The sequence below is a fragment of the Procambarus clarkii genome, chromosome 75 (assembly GCF_040958095.1).
Source record: "Procambarus clarkii isolate CNS0578487 chromosome 75, FALCON_Pclarkii_2.0, whole genome shotgun sequence".
In the NCBI taxonomy this organism is placed as follows: domain Eukaryota; kingdom Metazoa; phylum Arthropoda; class Malacostraca; order Decapoda; family Cambaridae; genus Procambarus; species Procambarus clarkii.
The window spans coordinates 28,257,126-28,274,287 of record NC_091224.1 but is presented as its reverse complement, the minus strand read 5'-3'; the positions used below and the strand labels follow the sequence as shown (position 1 = coordinate 28,274,287).

At 57.3% G+C, this 17,162-nt stretch overlaps 1 protein-coding gene across 7 annotated transcripts in view; it reads right to left on the bottom strand.

The window, feature by feature from the left end:
• LOC123771608 (UBA-like domain-containing protein 2-B) overlaps window positions 1–17,162 on the bottom strand; it is a 136,860-nt gene that overhangs the window by 82,283 nt on the left and 37,415 nt on the right. For 5 of the 7 annotated variants that reach the window (XR_011224713.1, XR_011224714.1, XR_011224715.1 and 2 more), the window contains exon 3: window positions 9,671–9,739. The exons of the other annotated variants lie outside the window; for them this stretch is intronic. Coding sequence is in view for 1 of the 5 variants with exons in the window: in XM_069313438.1 (XP_069169539.1) it covers window positions 9,671–9,739 (69 nt within the window). In the remaining 4 variants the exon portion in view is untranslated. The remainder of the gene's footprint in view (window positions 1–9,670; window positions 9,740–17,162) is intronic. 7 annotated transcript variants of the gene reach the window in all.

The window sequence follows — 17,162 nt, the reverse complement described above, 5'->3', positions numbered from 1 at the left end:
CCCCCCCCAGCCAGGTGTAGCCAGTACTCCCACAGTTGACCCCCCCCCAGCCAGGTGTAGCCAGTACTCACACAGTTGACCTCCCCCCCCAGCCAGGTGTAGCCAGTACTCACACAGTTGACCCCCCCCCAGCCAGGTGTAGCCAGTACTCACACAGTTGACCCCCCCCAGCCAGGTGTAGCCAGTACTCACACAGTTGACCCCCCCCCCCCAGCCAGGTGTCGCCAGTACTCACACAGTTGACCCCCCCCAGCCAGGTGTAGCCAGTACTCACACAGCTGACCCCCCCCCCAGCCAGGTGTAGCCAGTACTCACACAGTTGACCCCCCCAGCCAGGTGTAGCCAGTACTCAAACAGTTGACCCTCCCCCCCCAGCCAGGTGTAGCCAGTACTCACACAGCTGACCCCCCCTCCCCAGCCAGGTGTAGCCAGTACTCACACAGTTGAACCCCCCCCCCAGCCAGGTGTAGCCAGTACTCACACAGCTGACCCCACCCCCCAGCCAGGTGTAGCCAGTACTCACACAGTTGACCCCCCCAGCCAGGTGTAGCCAGTACTCACACAGCTGACCCCCCCCCAGCCAGGTGTAGCCAGTACTCACACAGTTGACCCCCCCCCAGCCAGGTGTAGCCAGTACTCACACAGCTGACCCCCCCCCCCAGCCAGGTGTAGCCAGTACTCACACAGTTGACCTCCCCCCCAGCCAGGTGTAGCCAGTACTCACACAGCTGCCCCTCCCCCCCCCCAGCCAGGTGTAGCCAGTACTCACACAGTTGACCCCCCCCCAGCCAGGTGTAGCCAGTACTCACACAGTTGACCTCCCCCCCAGCCAGGTGTAGCCAGTACTCACACAGATGACCTCCCCCCCCAGCCAGGTGTAGCCAGTACTCACACAGTTGACCTCCCCCCCAGCCAGGTGTAGCCAGTACTCACACAGTTGACCCCACCCAGCCAGATGTAGCCAGTACTCACACAGTTGACCCCCCCCCCAGCCAGGTGTAGCCAGTACTCACACAGTTGACCCCCCCCCCCCAGCAAGGTGTAGCCAGTACTCACACAGTTGACCCTCCCCCCCCCAGCCAGGTGTAGCCAGTACTCACACAGTTGACCCTCCCCCCCCCAGCCAGGTGTAGCCAGTACTCACACAGTTGACCCTCCCCCCCCCCAGCCAGGTGTAGCCAGTACTCACACAGTTGACCCCCCCCCCCCAGCCAGGTGTAGCCAGTACTCACACAGTTGACCCTCCTCCCAGCCAGGTGTAGCCAGTACTCACACAGTTGACCCTCCCCCCCCCCAGCCAGGTGTAGCCAGTACTCACACAGTTGACCCTCCCCCAGCCAGGTGTAGCCAGTACTCACACAGTTGACCCCCCCCCCCAGCCAGGTGTAGCCAGTACTCACACAGTTGACCCCCCCCCAGCCAGGTGTAGCCAGTACTCACACAGTTGACCCTCCCCCCCCAGCCAGGTGTAGCCAGTACTCACACAGTTGACCCTCCCCCAGCCAGGTGTAGCCAGTACTCACACAGTTGACCCCCCCCATCCAGGTGTAGCCAGTACTCACACAGTTGACCCCCCCCCAGCCAGGTGTAGCCAGTACTCACACAGTTGACCTCCCCCCCCAGCCAGGTGTAGCCAGTACTCACACAGCTGCCCCTCCCCCCCCCCAGCCAGGTGTAGCCAGTACTCACACAGTTGACCCCCCCCCAGCCAGGTGTAGCCAGTACTCACACAGATGACCTCCCCCCCCCAGCCAGGTGTAGCCAGTACTCACACAGTTGACCTCCCCCCCCAGCCAGGTGTAGCCAGTACTCACACAGTTGACCCCACCCAGCCAGATGTAGCCAGTACTCACACAGTTGACCCCCCCCAGCCAGGTGTAGCCAGTACTCACACAGTTGACCCCCCCCCAGCAAGGTGTAGCCAGTACTCACACAGTTGACCCTCCCCCCCCAGCCAGGTGTAGCCAGTACTCACACAGTTGACCCTCCCCCCCCCCAGCCAGGTGTAGCCAGTACTCACACAGTTGACCCTCCCCCCCAGCCAGGTGTAGCCAGTACTCACACAGTTGACCCCCCCCCAGCCAGGTGTAGCCAGTACTCACACAGTTGACCCTCCTCCCAGCCAGGTGTAGCCAGTACTCACACAGTTGACCCTCCCCCCCCCCAGCCAGGTGTAGCCAGTACTCACACAGTTGACCCTCCCCCAGCCAGGTGTAGCCAGTACTCACACAGTTGACCCCCCCCCCCAGCCAGGTGTAGCCAGTACTCACACAGTTGACCCCCCCCCCAGCCAGGTGTAGCCAGTACTCACACAGTTGACCCTCCCCCCCCAGCCAGGTGTAGCCAGTACTCACACAGTTGACCCTCCCCCAGCCAGGTGTAGCCAGTACTCACACAGTTGACCCCCCCCCATCCAGGTGTAGCCAGTACTCACACAGTTGACCCCCCCCTCAGCCAGGTGTAGCCAGTACTCACACAGTTGACCCCCCCCCCCAGCCAGGTGTAGCCAGTACTCACACAGTTGACCCTCCCCCCAGCCAGGTGTAGCCAGTACTCACACAGTTGACCCCCCCCCCCCAGCCAGGTGTAGCCAGTACTCCCACAGTTGACCCCCCCCCAGCCAGGTGTAGCCAGTACTCACACAGTTGACCTCCCCCCCCAGCCAGGTGTAGCCAGTACTCACACAGTTGACCCCCCCCCAGCCAGGTGTAGCCAGTACTCACACAGTTGACCCCCCCCAGCCAGGTGTAGCCAGTACTCACACAGTTGACCCCCCCCCCCAGCCAGGTGTCGCCAGTACTCACACAGTTGACCCCCCCCAGCCAGGTGTAGCCAGTACTCACACAGCTGACCCCCCCCCAGCCAGGTGTAGCCAGTACTCACACAGTTGACCCCCCCAGCCAGGTGTAGCCAGTACTCAAACAGTTGACCCTCCCCCCCCAGCCAGGTGTAGCCAGTACTCACACAGCTGACCCCCCCTCCCCAGCCAGGTGTAGCCAGTACTCACACAGTTGACCCCCCCCCCAGCCAGGTGTAGCCAGTACTCACACAGCTGACCCCACCCCCCAGCCAGGTGTAGCCAGTACTCACACAGTTGACCCCCCCAGCCAGGTGTAGCCAGTACTCACACAGCTGACCCCCCCCCAGCCAGGTGTAGCCAGTACTCACACAATTGACCCCCCCCCAGCCAGGTGTAGCCAGTACTCACACAGCTGACCCCCCCCCAGCCAGGTGTAGCCAGTACTCACACAGTTGACCCCCCCCCCCCCAGCCAGGTGTAGCCAGTACTCACACAGTTGACCCCCCCCCCAGCCAGGTGTAGCCAGTACTCACACAGCTGACCCCCCCAGCCAGGTGTAGCCAGTACTCACACAGCTGACCCCCCCCCAGCCAGGTGTAGCCAGTACTCACACAGTTGACCCCCCCAGCCAGGTGTAGCCAGTACTCACACAGCTGACCCCCCCCCCAGCCAGGTGTAGCCAGTACTCACACAGTTGACCTCCCCCCCCAGCCAGGTGTAGCCAGTACTCACACAGCTGCCCCTCCCCCCCCCAGCCAGGTGTAGCCAGTACTCACACAGTTGACCCCCCCCCAGCCAGGTGTAGCCAGTACTCACACAGTTGACCTCCCCCCAGCCAGGTGTAGCCAGTACTCACACAGATGACCTCCCCCCCCAGCCAGGTGTAGCCAGTACTCACACAGTTGACCTCCCCCCCCCAGCCAGGTGTAGCCAGTACTCACACAGTTGACCCCACCCAGCCAGATGTAGCCAGTACTCACACAGTTGACCCCCCCCCCAGCCAGGTGTAGCCAGTACTCACACAGTTGACCCCCCCCCAGCAAGGTGTAGCCAGTACTCACACAGTTGACCCTCCCCCCCCAGCCAGGTGTAGCCAGTACTCACACAGTTGACCCTCCCCCCCCCAGCCAGGTGTAGCCAGTACTCACACAGTTGACCCTCCCCCCCCAGCCAGGTGTAGCCAGTACTCACACAGTTGACCCCCCCCCAGCCAGGTGTAGCCAGTACTCACACAGTTGACCCTCCCCCCAGCCAGGTGTAGCCAGTACTCACACAGCTGACCCCCCCCCCAGCCAGGTGTAGCCAGTACTCACACAGTTGACCCCCCCAGCCAGGTGTAGCTAGTACTCACACAGTTGACCTCCCCCCCAGTCAGGTGTAGCTAGTACTCACACAGTTGACCCTCCCCCAGCCAGGTGTAGCCAGTACTCACACAGTTGACCTCCCCCCCAGCCAGGTGTAGCCAGTACTCACACAGCTGACCCTCCCCCCAGCCAGGTGTAGCCAGTACTCACACAGCTGACCCTCCCCCCCAGCCAGGTGTAGCCAGTACTCACACAGTTGACCCTCCCCCCCCCAGCCAGGTGTAGCCAGTACTCACACAGCTGACCCTCCCCCCCAGCCAGGTGTAGCCAGTACTCACACAGTTGACCCTCCCCCCCCAGCCAGGTGTAGCCAGTACTCACACAGTTGACCCCCCCCAACCAGGTGTAGCTAGTACTCACACAGTTGACCCTCCCCCCCAGCCAGGTGTAGCCAGTACTCACACAGTTGACCCTCCCCCCCCCCAGCCAGGTGTAGCCAGTACTCACACAGCTGACCCTCCCCCCCAGCCAGGTGTAGCCAGTACTCACACAGTTGACCCTCCCCCCCAGCCAGATGTAGCCAGTACTCACACAGCTGCCCCTCCCCCCCCCCAGCCAGGTGTAGCCAGTACTCACACAGTTGACCCCCCCCCCAGCCAGGTGTAGCCAGTACTCACACAGTTGACCTCCCCCCAGCCAGGTGTAGCCAGTACTCACACAGATGACCTCCCCCCCCAGCCAGGTGTAGCCAGTACTCACACAGTTGACCTCCCCCCCAGCCAGGTGTAGCCAGTACTCACACAGTTGACCCCACCCAGCCAGATGTAGCCAGTACTCACACAGTTGACCCCCCCCCCAGCCAGGTGTAGCCAGTACTCACACAGTTGACCCCCCCCCCAGCAAGGTGTAGCCAGTACTCACACAGTTGACCCTCCCCCCCCCAGCCAGGTGTAGCCAGTACTCACACAGTTGACCCTCCCCCCCCCAGCCAGGTGTAGCCAGTACTCACACAGTTGACCCTCCCCCCCCCCAGCCAGGTGTAGCCAGTACTCACACAGTTGACCCCCCCCCCAGCCAGGTGTAGCCAGTACTCACACAGTTGACCCTCCTCCCAGCCAGGTGTAGCCAGTACTCACACAGTTGACCCTCCCCCCCCCCCAGCCAGGTGTAGCCAGTACTCACACAGTTGACCCTCCCCCAGCCAGGTGTAGCCAGTACTCACACAGTTGACCCCCCCCCCCAGCCAGGTGTAGCCAGTACTCACACAGTTGACCCCCCCCCAGCCAGGTGTAGCCAGTACTCACACAGTTGACCCTCCCCCCCCAGCCAGGTGTAGCCAGTACTCACACAGTTGACCCTCCCCCAGCCAGGTGTAGCCAGTACTCACACAGTTGACCCCACCCCATCCAGGTGTAGCCAGTACTCACACAGTTGACCCCCCCCCCCCCAGCCAGGTGTAGCCAGTACTCACACAGTTGACCTCCCCCCCCAGCCAGGTGTAGCCAGTACTCACACAGCTGCCCCTCCCCCCCCCCAGCCAGGTGTAGCCAGTACTCACACAGTTGACCCCCCCCCCAGCCAGGTGTAGCCAGTACTCACACAGATGACCTCCCCCCCCCAGCCAGGTGTAGCCAGTACTCACACAGTTGACCTCCCCCCCCAGCCAGGTGTAGCCAGTACTCACACAGTTGACCCCACCCAGCCAGATGTAGCCAGTACTCACACAGTTGACCCCCCCCAGCCAGGTGTAGCCAGTACTCACACAGTTGACCCCCCCCCAGCAAGGTGTAGCCAGTACTCACACAGTTGACCCTCCCCCCCCAGCCAGGTGTAGCCAGTACTCACACAGTTGACCCTCCCCCCCCCCAGCCAGGTGTAGCCAGTACTCACACAGTTGACCCTCCCCCCCCAGCCAGGTGTAGCCAGTACTCACACAGTTGACCCCCCCCCCCAGCCAGGTGTAGCCAGTACTCACACAGTTGACCCTCCTCCCAGCCAGGTGTAGCCAGTACTCACACAGTTGACCCTCCCCCCCCCCAGCCAGGTGTAGCCAGTACTCACACAGTTGACCCTCCCCCAGCCAGGTGTAGCCAGTACTCACACAGTTGACCCCCCCCCCAGCCAGGTGTAGCCAGTACTCACACAGTTGACCCCCCCCCCAGCCAGGTGTAGCCAGTACTCACACAGTTGACCCTCCCCCCCCAGCCAGGTGTAGCCAGTACTCACACAGTTGACCCTCCCCCAGCCAGGTGTAGCCAGTACTCACACAGTTGACCCCCCCCCATCCAGGTGTAGCCAGTACTCACACAGTTGACCCCCCCCCCAGCCAGGTGTAGCCAGTACTCACACAGTTGACCCCCCCCCCAGCCAGGTGTAGCCAGTACTCACACAGTTGACCCTCCCCCCAGCCAGGTGTAGCCAGTACTCACACAGTTGACCCCCCCCCCCCAGCCAGGTGTAGCCAGTACTCCCACAGTTGACCCCCCCCCAGCCAGGTGTAGCCAGTACTCACACAGTTGACCTCCCCCCCCAGCCAGGTGTAGCCAGTACTCACACAGTTGACCCCCCCCAGCCAGGTGTAGCCAGTACTCACACAGTTGACCCCCCCCAGCCAGGTGTAGCCAGTACTCACACAGTTGACCCCCCCCCCAGCCAGGTGTCGCCAGTACTCACACAGTTGACCCCCCCCAGCCAGGTGTAGCCAGTACTCACACAGCTGACCCCCCCCCCAGCCAGGTGTAGCCAGTACTCACACAGTTGACCCCCCCAGCCAGGTGTAGCCAGTACTCAAACAGTTGACCCTCCCCCCCCAGCCAGGTGTAGCCAGTACTCACACAGCTGACCCCCCCTCCCCAGCCAGGTGTAGCCAGTACTCACACAGTTGACCCCCCCCCCAGCCAGGTGTAGCCAGTACTCACACAGCTGACCCCACCCCCCAGCCAGGTGTAGCCAGTACTCACACAGTTGACCCCCCCAGCCAGGTGTAGCCAGTACTCACACAGCTGACCCCCCCCCAGCCAGGTGTAGCCAGTACTCACACAATTGACCCCCCCCAGCCAGGTGTAGCCAGTACTCACACAGCTGACCCCCCCCCAGCCAGGTGTAGCCAGTACTCACACAGTTGACCCCCCCCCCCAGCCAGGTGTAGCCAGTACTCACACAGTTGACCCCCCCCCCCAGCCAGGTGTAGCCAGTACTCACACAGCTGACCCCCCCAGCCAGGTGTAGCCAGTACTCACACAGCTGACCCCCCCCAGCCAGGTGTAGCCAGTACTCACACAGTTGACCCCCCCCCCAGCCAGGTGTAGCCAGTACTCACACAGCTGACCCCCCCCCAGCCAGGTGTAGCCAGTACTCACACAGTTGACCTCCCCCCCCAGCCAGGTGTAGCCAGTACTCACACAGCTGCCCCTCCCCCCCCCAGCCAGGTGTAGCCAGTACTCACACAGTTGACCCCCCCCAGCCAGGTGTAGCCAGTACTCACACAGTTGACCTCCCCCCCAGCCAGGTGTAGCCAGTACTCACACAGATGACCTCCCCCCCCAGCCAGGTGTAGCCAGTACTCACACAGTTGACCTCCCCCCCCCAGCCAGGTGTAGCCAGTACTCACACAGTTGACCCCACCCAGCCAGATGTAGCCAGTACTCACACAGTTGACCCCCCCCCCAGCCAGGTGTAGCCAGTACTCACACAGTTGACCCCCCCCCCAGCAAGGTGTAGCCAGTACTCACACAGTTGACCCTCCCCCCCCAGCCAGGTGTAGCCAGTACTCACACAGTTGACCCTCCCCCCCCCCAGCCAGGTGTAGCCAGTACTCACACAGTTGACCCTCCCCCCCCAGCCAGGTGTAGCCAGTACTCACACAGTTGACCCCCCCCCCCAGCCAGGTGTAGCCAGTACTCACACAGTTGACCCTCCCCCCAGCCAGGTGTAGCCAGTACTCACACAGCTGACCCCCCCCCCAGCCAGGTGTAGCCAGTACTCACACAGTTGACCCCCCCAGCCAGGTGTAGCTAGTACTCACACAGTTGACCTCCCCCCCAGTCAGGTGTAGCTAGTACTCACACAGTTGACCCTCCCCCAGCCAGGTGTAGCCAGTACTCACACAGTTGACCTCCCCCCCAGCCAGGTGTAGCCAGTACTCACACAGCTGACCCTCCCCCCAGCCAGGTGTAGCCAGTACTCACACAGCTGACCCTCCCCCCCAGCCAGGTGTAGCCAGTACTCACACAGTTGACCCTCCCCCCCCCAGCCAGGTGTAGCCAGTACTCACACAGCTGACCCTCCCCCCCAGCCAGGTGTAGCCAGTACTCACACAGTTGACCCTCCCCCCCCAGCCAGGTGTAGCCAGTACTCACACAGTTGACCCCCCCCAACCAGGTGTAGCTAGTACTCACACAGTTGACCCTCCCCCCCAGCCAGGTGTAGCCAGTACTCACACAGTTGACCCTCCCCCCCCCCAGCCAGGTGTAGCCAGTACTCACACAGCTGACCCTCCCCCCCAGCCAGGTGTAGCCAGTACTCACACAGTTGACCCTCCCCCCCAGCCAGATGTAGCCAGTACTCACACAGCTGACCCTCCCCCCCCCAGCCAGGTGTAGCCAGTACTCACACAGCTGACCCCCCCCCAGCCAGGTGTAGCCAGTACTCACACAGTTGACCCCCCCCCCAGCCAGGTGTAGCCAGTACTCACACAGTTGACCCTCCCCCCCAGCCAGGTGTAGCCAGTACTCACACAGTTGACCCTCCCCCCCCAGCCAGGTGTAGCCAGCACTCACACAGTTGACCCCCCCCCCAGCCAGGTGTAGCCAGTACTCACACAGCTGACCTCCCCCCAGCCAGGTGTAGCCAGTACTCACACAGTTGACCCCCCCCAGCCAGGTGTAGCCAGTACTCACACAGTTGACCCCCCCCCAGCCAGGTGTAGCCAGTACTCACACAGTTGACCCCCCCCCCAGCCAGGTGTAGCCAGTACTCACACAGTTGACCCCCCCAGCCAGGTGTAGCCAGTACTCACACAGTTGACCCCCCCCCCAGCCAGGTGTAGCCAGTACTCACACAGTTGACCCCCCCCCCCAGCCAGGTGTAGCCAGTACTCACACAGTTGACCCCCCCCCCAGCCAGGTGTAGCCAGTACTCACACAGTTGACCCCCCCCCAGCCAGGTGTAGCTAGTACTCACACAGTTGACCCCCCCCCCCCCAGCCAGGTGTAGCCAGTACTCACACAGTTGACCCCCCCCCCCAGCCAGGTGTAGCTAGTACTCACACAGTTGACCCCCCCCAGCCAGGTGTAGCCAGTACTCACACAGTTGACCCCCCCCCCCCCCAGCCAGGTGTAGGGGGTACTCACACAGTTGACCCTCGCCCCCCCCAGCCAGGTGTAGCCAGTACTCACACAGCTGCCCCTCCCCCCCAGCCAGGTGTAGCCAGTACTCACACAGCTCCCCCCCCCCCCGCCAGCCAGGTGTAGGGGGTACTCACACAGCTGCCCCTCCCCCCCAGCCAGGTGTAGGGGGTACTCACACAGCTCCCCCCCCCCCGCCAGCCAGGTGTAGGGGTACTCACATGGTTGAGGTGGTGCTGGGGGGTGCCACCATTGGGAACAGCTTCTTGGAAGAAGACACTGAGCGCCGTCTGTAAGGGTGAAGGAGGAACACGTCAGACACCTCAGAGAGAGAGAGAGGAGGCAGCAGCCACCAACCACAACAACATTGTTCATCACACACCATCAACCTCTACCTGCTACTGCGCACACCTGGGTAAATACTGGCTTGGAAAGATACCTGGTTGATGGGGTTCTGGGAGTTCTTCTACTCCCCAAGCCCGGTCCGAGGCCAGGCTCGACTTGTGAGAGTTTGGTCCACCAGGCTGTTGCTTGGAGCGGCCCGCAGGCCCACATATACCTGGTTGATGGGGTTCTGGGAGTTCTTCTACTCCCCAAGCCCGGCCCGAGGCCAGGCTTGACTTGAGGGGGTTTGGTCCACTAGGCTGTTGCTTGGAGCGGCCCGCAGGCCCACATATACCTGGTTGATGAGGTTCTGGGAGTTCTTCTACTCCCCAAGCCCGGCCCGAGGCCAGGCTTGACTTGTGAGAGTTTGGTCCACCAGGCTGTTGCTGGGAGCGGCCCGCAGGCCCACATATACCTGGTTGATGGGGTTCTGGGAGTTCTTCTACTCCCCAAGCCCGGCCCGAGGCTAGGCGCGACTTGCGAGAGTTTGGTTCACTAGGCTGTGGACCTGGATGATAAGGGTTGATGATTTCTGGAGCAAACTACCGCCGTAAGGTGACAGACGTGGGGGCTCACTTGAGTGTTTCAAGCGTAGGTTAGACATACATATGAATACGTTTTGGGAGGATATTAACATGAGCTGCCGTCTATGGGCCAAATGGCCTTTAGTAGTTTGCTTAATTCTTGTGTTGAAATTGAAATAAGTTTATTGAGGTAAAATACCCACAAAGGGATGAGGTAGCTCAAGCTATCCTCCCCCCGTTCAGTACATCGTGTTAATACATACATAGACACACATCACAAACAATAAACATATTACCAAACATTCTGAGAGATAAACATTTCCTCCTTTACACAAGTAAATTCTTGTGTTGTTAAGGTCATGTATTCACTATGATAACTAGCAACAGGTATAACATGAAGAGTCGTCATCGTACTAATGGTATAACACACTTGAGGTTATCTTGAGATGATTTCGGGGCTTTTAGTGTCCCCGCGGCCCGGTCCTCGACCAGGCCTCCACCCCCAGGAAGCAGCCCGTGACAGCTGACTAACACCCAGGTACCTATTTTACTGCTAGGTAACAGGGGCATAGGGTGAAAGAAACTCTGTCCATTGTTTCTCGCCGGCGCCTGGGATCGAACCCAGGACCACAGGATCACAAGTCCAGCGTGCTGTCAGTTCGGCCGACCGGCTCCCTTACACTGTATAATATTATTACAGGTAAACAATGGCGCCTCTTACCATAGAAACAATGGTGCTTCATGGACCGTTCCTAGAACACTCCTGACTGTACCTGTGGCCTCTCACCTCAACCCGTGAACACCAAGCCGCCGGCTTGGTGTTCACGGGTTATTATACCTTGCAGTTACCTTGGGCCTGTTCCCAGGATCAACGTCCCCACGGCCCGGTCTCTGAACAGGCCTCCTGGTTGACGGTCTGGCCAGACGGTCTCATGTCATGTGTGTGTGTGTGTGTGTGTGTGTGTGTGTAAATATGTGACCAGCCCCTCTAATATATTCCACATGTAAATTATTATGTATCTCTCCCGCCTGCGCTCTGAACTATAATATAGATTTAGGCATTTTCGTCGGCCACAGTAATTTAGATGGTTTATTGAGTCGAGTCTAGCAGTTTTATTATTATTATTTTCTACCACAGACGTGGCCAGACATTTACAATGCTAACCAGCATATATACATTTTCTTCTGTCCTCCATGGACAGGGTTAGAGAAGTGTTAAACATATAGTTCAAGGGTTTATTGAACACTCAACCACAGAAGGTGATTCGGTGTTTTTAAAATGCTAAGCTAACCTACATACGTAAATACATAGATACACAGATTTACGTATGCCCTACATAAAGTGTTTGATGTGTCTTTTACATAGTGTCGTTAATGTGCATTTACAAAAGTGAAATGTAATTCTGATCAGCTTCCATATGTACTTTATACACATACATATACACACACACACACACACATATATATATATGTGCACATACATATATACACACATGTATACATACATATATACACACACATGCATTCACATACATTTGTCTCTTTTACTCTGACAGGGTGAGATAGCTGATAGGGAAACTAGTGTGCAATTAAGCACTTAACCACTGAAGGTGATGAAGGTGCTTTTACAAGCTCAGGTTATATAGTTACATCACATACATACATTGTATAATTGATACATTACATGGTCAATCTTGGGTACAAGTCCAATATATCATCAAGTGTTCCAGTACTCATATAGTAACTACAGAGTTCAGCATACCTTATCCCAGGAGGGCGAAAGTCAGTCAATATGGGACATTCTACAATATAATGTTCAAGAGAGTGCATGTTTTCTCTTTCACAAAGTTGACACATTGTGTACTCGACATTTGGGTTTTGAGAAAGCTGCCAGATACGTCTATATCCCAGGCGTATTCTGGCCACTATAACATCACATTGTCGGGTTCTTGTTCTATTAGTCCCATATGTGAATGTCTCCTCACGATATCTATCATAATATTCAATGCTACAACTTTCCAGTCTGTGAATTTGTTAGGTTGGTGAGATCTTCATTAGATATTTGTTTAAGTATTCACTTTGTCACTGCTAATGAAACACCCATATCAATTTCTACCACTGGTTTTCTACAGGCTGTCTTAGCAAGCATATCAACAGTGTCATGCCTTGAGATGCCAACATGTGATGGTATCCATAGGAATTTAATTTCAAATCTGTTTTCTTTAGCAGCTAAAACATTCATTCGAATATCACTGACTATTTTCTGGGTGTCACTACTATGTGCATTCAATGCCAGGAGTGCACTCTGCGAGTCACAGTATATAAGTCCACTGCCTTTGTCTTTTAAAAATTCAGTGGCAAGGTATATGCCTGCAAGTTCGGTTTGAGTTGTACTTGCCCAGTCATTGACGCGCTTCATTGCTGTATGTACGAGAGAAGATTGTTCAAATGTGTTACATGCACATCCGGTACATCGTTCACCTTCTTCTACAGAGCCGTCGGTATAGCACTGATACACATCGTTACCCATACTCTGAGTACTTTCAGTGATGCTTTTCAGTGTTAACTGTTTTAATAATGTAGAGTGCACACTATCTTTCTTGGGCGCATTTACAAAATCAACTGATAGATCCCAGTTATCCCATGGAGTAATTGGTTGATTAATCATTAGTTGAGTTGGGTACATATTTAATATTTTGATGGAGTTGGCTACCTTGTAGAACCAATATACATAATCAGATTTCGTTCTTCTTCTATAGACCTCAGGTGAGTGCAGCATATTAGAAAGTTTAGCTTGAAACTTCATGTGTTGTCTAGATCTACTCAATGCCTTCACGCCGAAAACTGTGCTAATAGACAAAATTCTCTCACTTATGGTAGGTAATTTTAACTCTGCTCTCATATTAACTATTCTCGTGGACTTTGGAGCCCCAAGGATGAGACGCATAGCTTCATTTTGCAAGGTTTCAAGAGATTTCAGCTCTTTGTCAGTATACAGTGTGAGATGTAGAGCATTGTAGTCAATCACAGAGCGTATAAATGATACATAAAACATTCTAGCAAGTCTCACGTTAAGTCCATGATTGACACCAACAAGGACCCGCAAGGGCTTTAATCTCTCCCAAAGTCTCCTCTTGAGAGAAGAAAGGTACCCAGGGTCGTTAATGGTACCCAGGGTCGTTAATGGTACCCAGGGTCGTTAATGGTCCCCAGGATCGTTAATGGGGCCACCAAGGTCCCCAGGGTCGTTAATGGTACCCAGGGTCGTTAATGGTACCCCAGGGTCGTTAATGGTACCCAGGGTCGTTAATGGTACCCAGGGTCGTTAATGGTCCCCAGGGTCGTTAATGGGGACACCAGGGTACCCAGGGTCGTTAATGGTTCCCAGGGTCGTTAATGGGGACACCAAGGTACCCAGGGTCGTTAATGGTACCCAGGGTCGTTAATGGGGACACCAAGGTCCCCAGGGTCGTTAATGGTCCCCAGGATCGTTAATGGTACCCAGGGTCGTTAATGGGGACACCAGGGTACCCAGGGTCGTTAATGGGGACACCAAGGTCCCCAGGGTCGTTAATGGGGACACCAAGGTCCCCAGGGTCGTTAATGGGGACACCAAGGTCCCCAGGGTCGTTAATGGGGACACCAAGGTCCCCAGGGTCGTTAATGGGGACACCAGGGTACCCAGGGTCGTTAATGGTGACACCAAGGTCCCCAGGGTCGTTAATGGGGACACCAAGGTCCCCAGGGTCGTTAATGGTCCCCAGGGTCGTTAATGGTACCCAGGGTCGTTAATGGGGACACCAAGGTACCCAGGGTCGTTAATGGTACCCAGAGTCGTTAATGGGGACACCAAGGTACCCAGGGTCGTTAATGGGGACACCAAGGTACCCAGGGTCGTTAATGGGGACACCAAGGTACCCAGGGTCGTTAATGGGGACACCAAGGTACCCAGGGTCGTTAATGGGGACACCAAGGTACCCCAGGGTCGTTAATGGGGACACCAAGGTACCCAGGGTCGTTAATGGGGACACCAAGATACCCAGGGTCGTTAATGGGGACACCAAGGTACCCAGGGTCGTTAATGGGGACACCAAGGTACCCAGGGTCGTTAATGGGGACACCAAGGTACCCAGGGTCGTTAATGGGGACACCAAGGTACCCATGGTCGTTAATGGGGACACCAAGGTACCCAGGGTCGTTAATGGGGACACCAAGGTACCCAGGGTCGTTAATGGTACCCAGGGTCGTTAATGGGGACACCAAGGTACCCAGGGTCGTTAATGGTACCCAGGGTCGTTAATGGGGACACCAAGGTCCCCAGGGTCGTTAATGGGGACACCAAGGTACCCAGGGTCGTTAATGGTACCCAGGGTCGTTAATGGGGACACCAAGGTACCCCAGGGTCGTTAATGGGGACACCAAGGTACCCAGGGTCGTTAATGGGGACACCACGGTACCCAGGGTCGTTAATGGGGACACCAAGGTACCCAGGGTCGTTAATGGTACCCAGGGTCGTTAATGGGGACACCAAGGTCCCCCAGGGTCGTTAATGGGGACACCAAGGTACCCAGGGTCGTTAATGGGGACACCAAGGTACCCCAGGGTCGTTAATGGGGACACCAAGGTACCCAGGGTCGTTAATGGGGACACCAAGGTACCCAGGGTCGTTAATGGGGACACCAAGGTACCCAGGGTCGTTAATGGTACCCAGGGTCGTTAATGGGGACACCAAGGTCCCCCAGGGTCGTTAATGGGGACACCAAGGTACCCCAGGGTCGTTAATGGGGACACCAAGGTCCCCAGGGTCGTTAATGGTACCCAGGGTCGTTAATGGGGACACCAAGGTCCCCCAGGGTCGTTAATGGGGACACCAAGGTACCCCCAGGGTCGTTAATGGGGACACCAAGGTCCCCCAGGGTCGTTAATGGGGACACCAAGGTACCCAGGGTCGTTAATGGGGACACCAAGGTCCCCCAGGGTCGTTAATGGGGACACCAAGGTACCCCCAGGGTCGTTAATAGGGACACCAAGGTACCCCCAGGGTCGTTAATGGGGACACCAAGGTCCCCCAGGGTCGTTAATGGGGACACCAAGGTACCCAGGGTCATTAATGGGGACACCAAGGTACCCAGGGTCTTTAATGGGGACACCAAGGTACCCAGGGTCGTTAATGGGGACACCAAGGTACCCAGGGTCGTTAATGGGGACACCAAGGTACCCAGGGTCGTGGTGACACCGACCACCACAGCAACACACCAGCCCAGATGGATTGATTGATGAAGATTAAGCCACCCAAAAGGTGGCACGGGCATGAATAGCCCGTAAGTGGTGGCCCTTTTGAGCCATTACCAGTATCAAGAGCCGATACTGGAGATCTGTGGAGGTTATCTTGAGATGATGGTTATCTTGAGAGGATTTCGGGGCTTTTTAGTGTCCCCGCGGCCCTGTCCTTGACCAGGCCTCCACCCCCAGGAAGCAGCCCGTGACAGCTGACTAACACCCAGGTACCTATTTTACTGCTAGGTAACAGGGCATAGGGTGAAAGAAACTCTGTCCATTGTTTCTCGCCGGCGCATGGGATCGAACCCAGGATCACAAGTCCAGCGTGCTGTCAGCTCGGCCGACCGGCTCCCTGTGGAGGTGCAAGTGCACCCTGCGTGACGGCAGATGTCTCCCGTCCCAGCCCAGAGAGCCCAGCTGACTGGAGCAGATGATCCGCCTGGGCGACAATGACGTCAGCACCCACCTCCGTGTTTACACCAGTCAGCTGATGCCACGTAAACATTAGTCAGCTGATGGAGCCCGCGGTAGCCGACGCGGGAATAATATAACAGCGCGCGCTAAAACTTTCGCCTCTATCCCCTCGTGAACGAGGAGCTAGTCAGTGCTGGGCGACGTAAGCCACACACACACTGGAAAGTTTTAAACATTTTTGTAACTGATATGAAGCGTTATGAGAGCGTGAAAGTCAAGGTAAAGTGACGCGGGTGTTATATTAATATGTGCAAACGTTCATGTGGTTTTTATTTTACCAGAGCATAAGAGTTAAGACAACCACGTGTTGGGTTGCCCGCGTGGCGCTGTGACTCCCAGTGACGCAGCTGCACCAACAGTGACGCAGCCACACCAACAGTGACGCAGCCGCACCAACAGTGACGCAGCTGCACCAACAGTGACGCAGCTGCACCAACAGTGACGCAGCTGCACCAACAGTGACGCAGCTGCACCAACAGTGACGCAGCTGCACCAACAGTGACGCAGCTACACCAACAGTGACGCAGCTGCACCAACAGTGACGCAGCTGCACCAACAGTGACGCAGCTACACCAACAGTGACGCAGCTGCACCAACAGTGACGCAGCTGCACCAACAGTGACGCAGCTGCACCAACAGTGACGCAGCTGCACCAACAGTGACGCAGCTGCACCAGCAGTGACGCAGCTGCACCAGCAGTGACGCAGCTGCACCAGCAGTGACGCAGCTGCACCAGCAGTGACGCAGCTGCACCAGCAGTGACGCAGCTGCACCAACAGTGACGCAGCTGCACCAGCAGTGACGCAGCTGCACCAGCAGTGACGCAGCTGCACCAACAGTGACGCAGCTGCACCAACAGTGACGCAGCTGCACCAACAGTGACGCAGCTGCACCAACAGTGACGCAGCCGCACCAACAGTGGCGCAGCTGCACCAACAGTGACGCAGCTGCACCAACAGTGACGCAGCTGCACCAACAGTGACGCAGCTGCACCAACAGTGACGCAGCTGCACCAACAGTGACGCAGCTGCACCAATTGTGACGCAGCCGC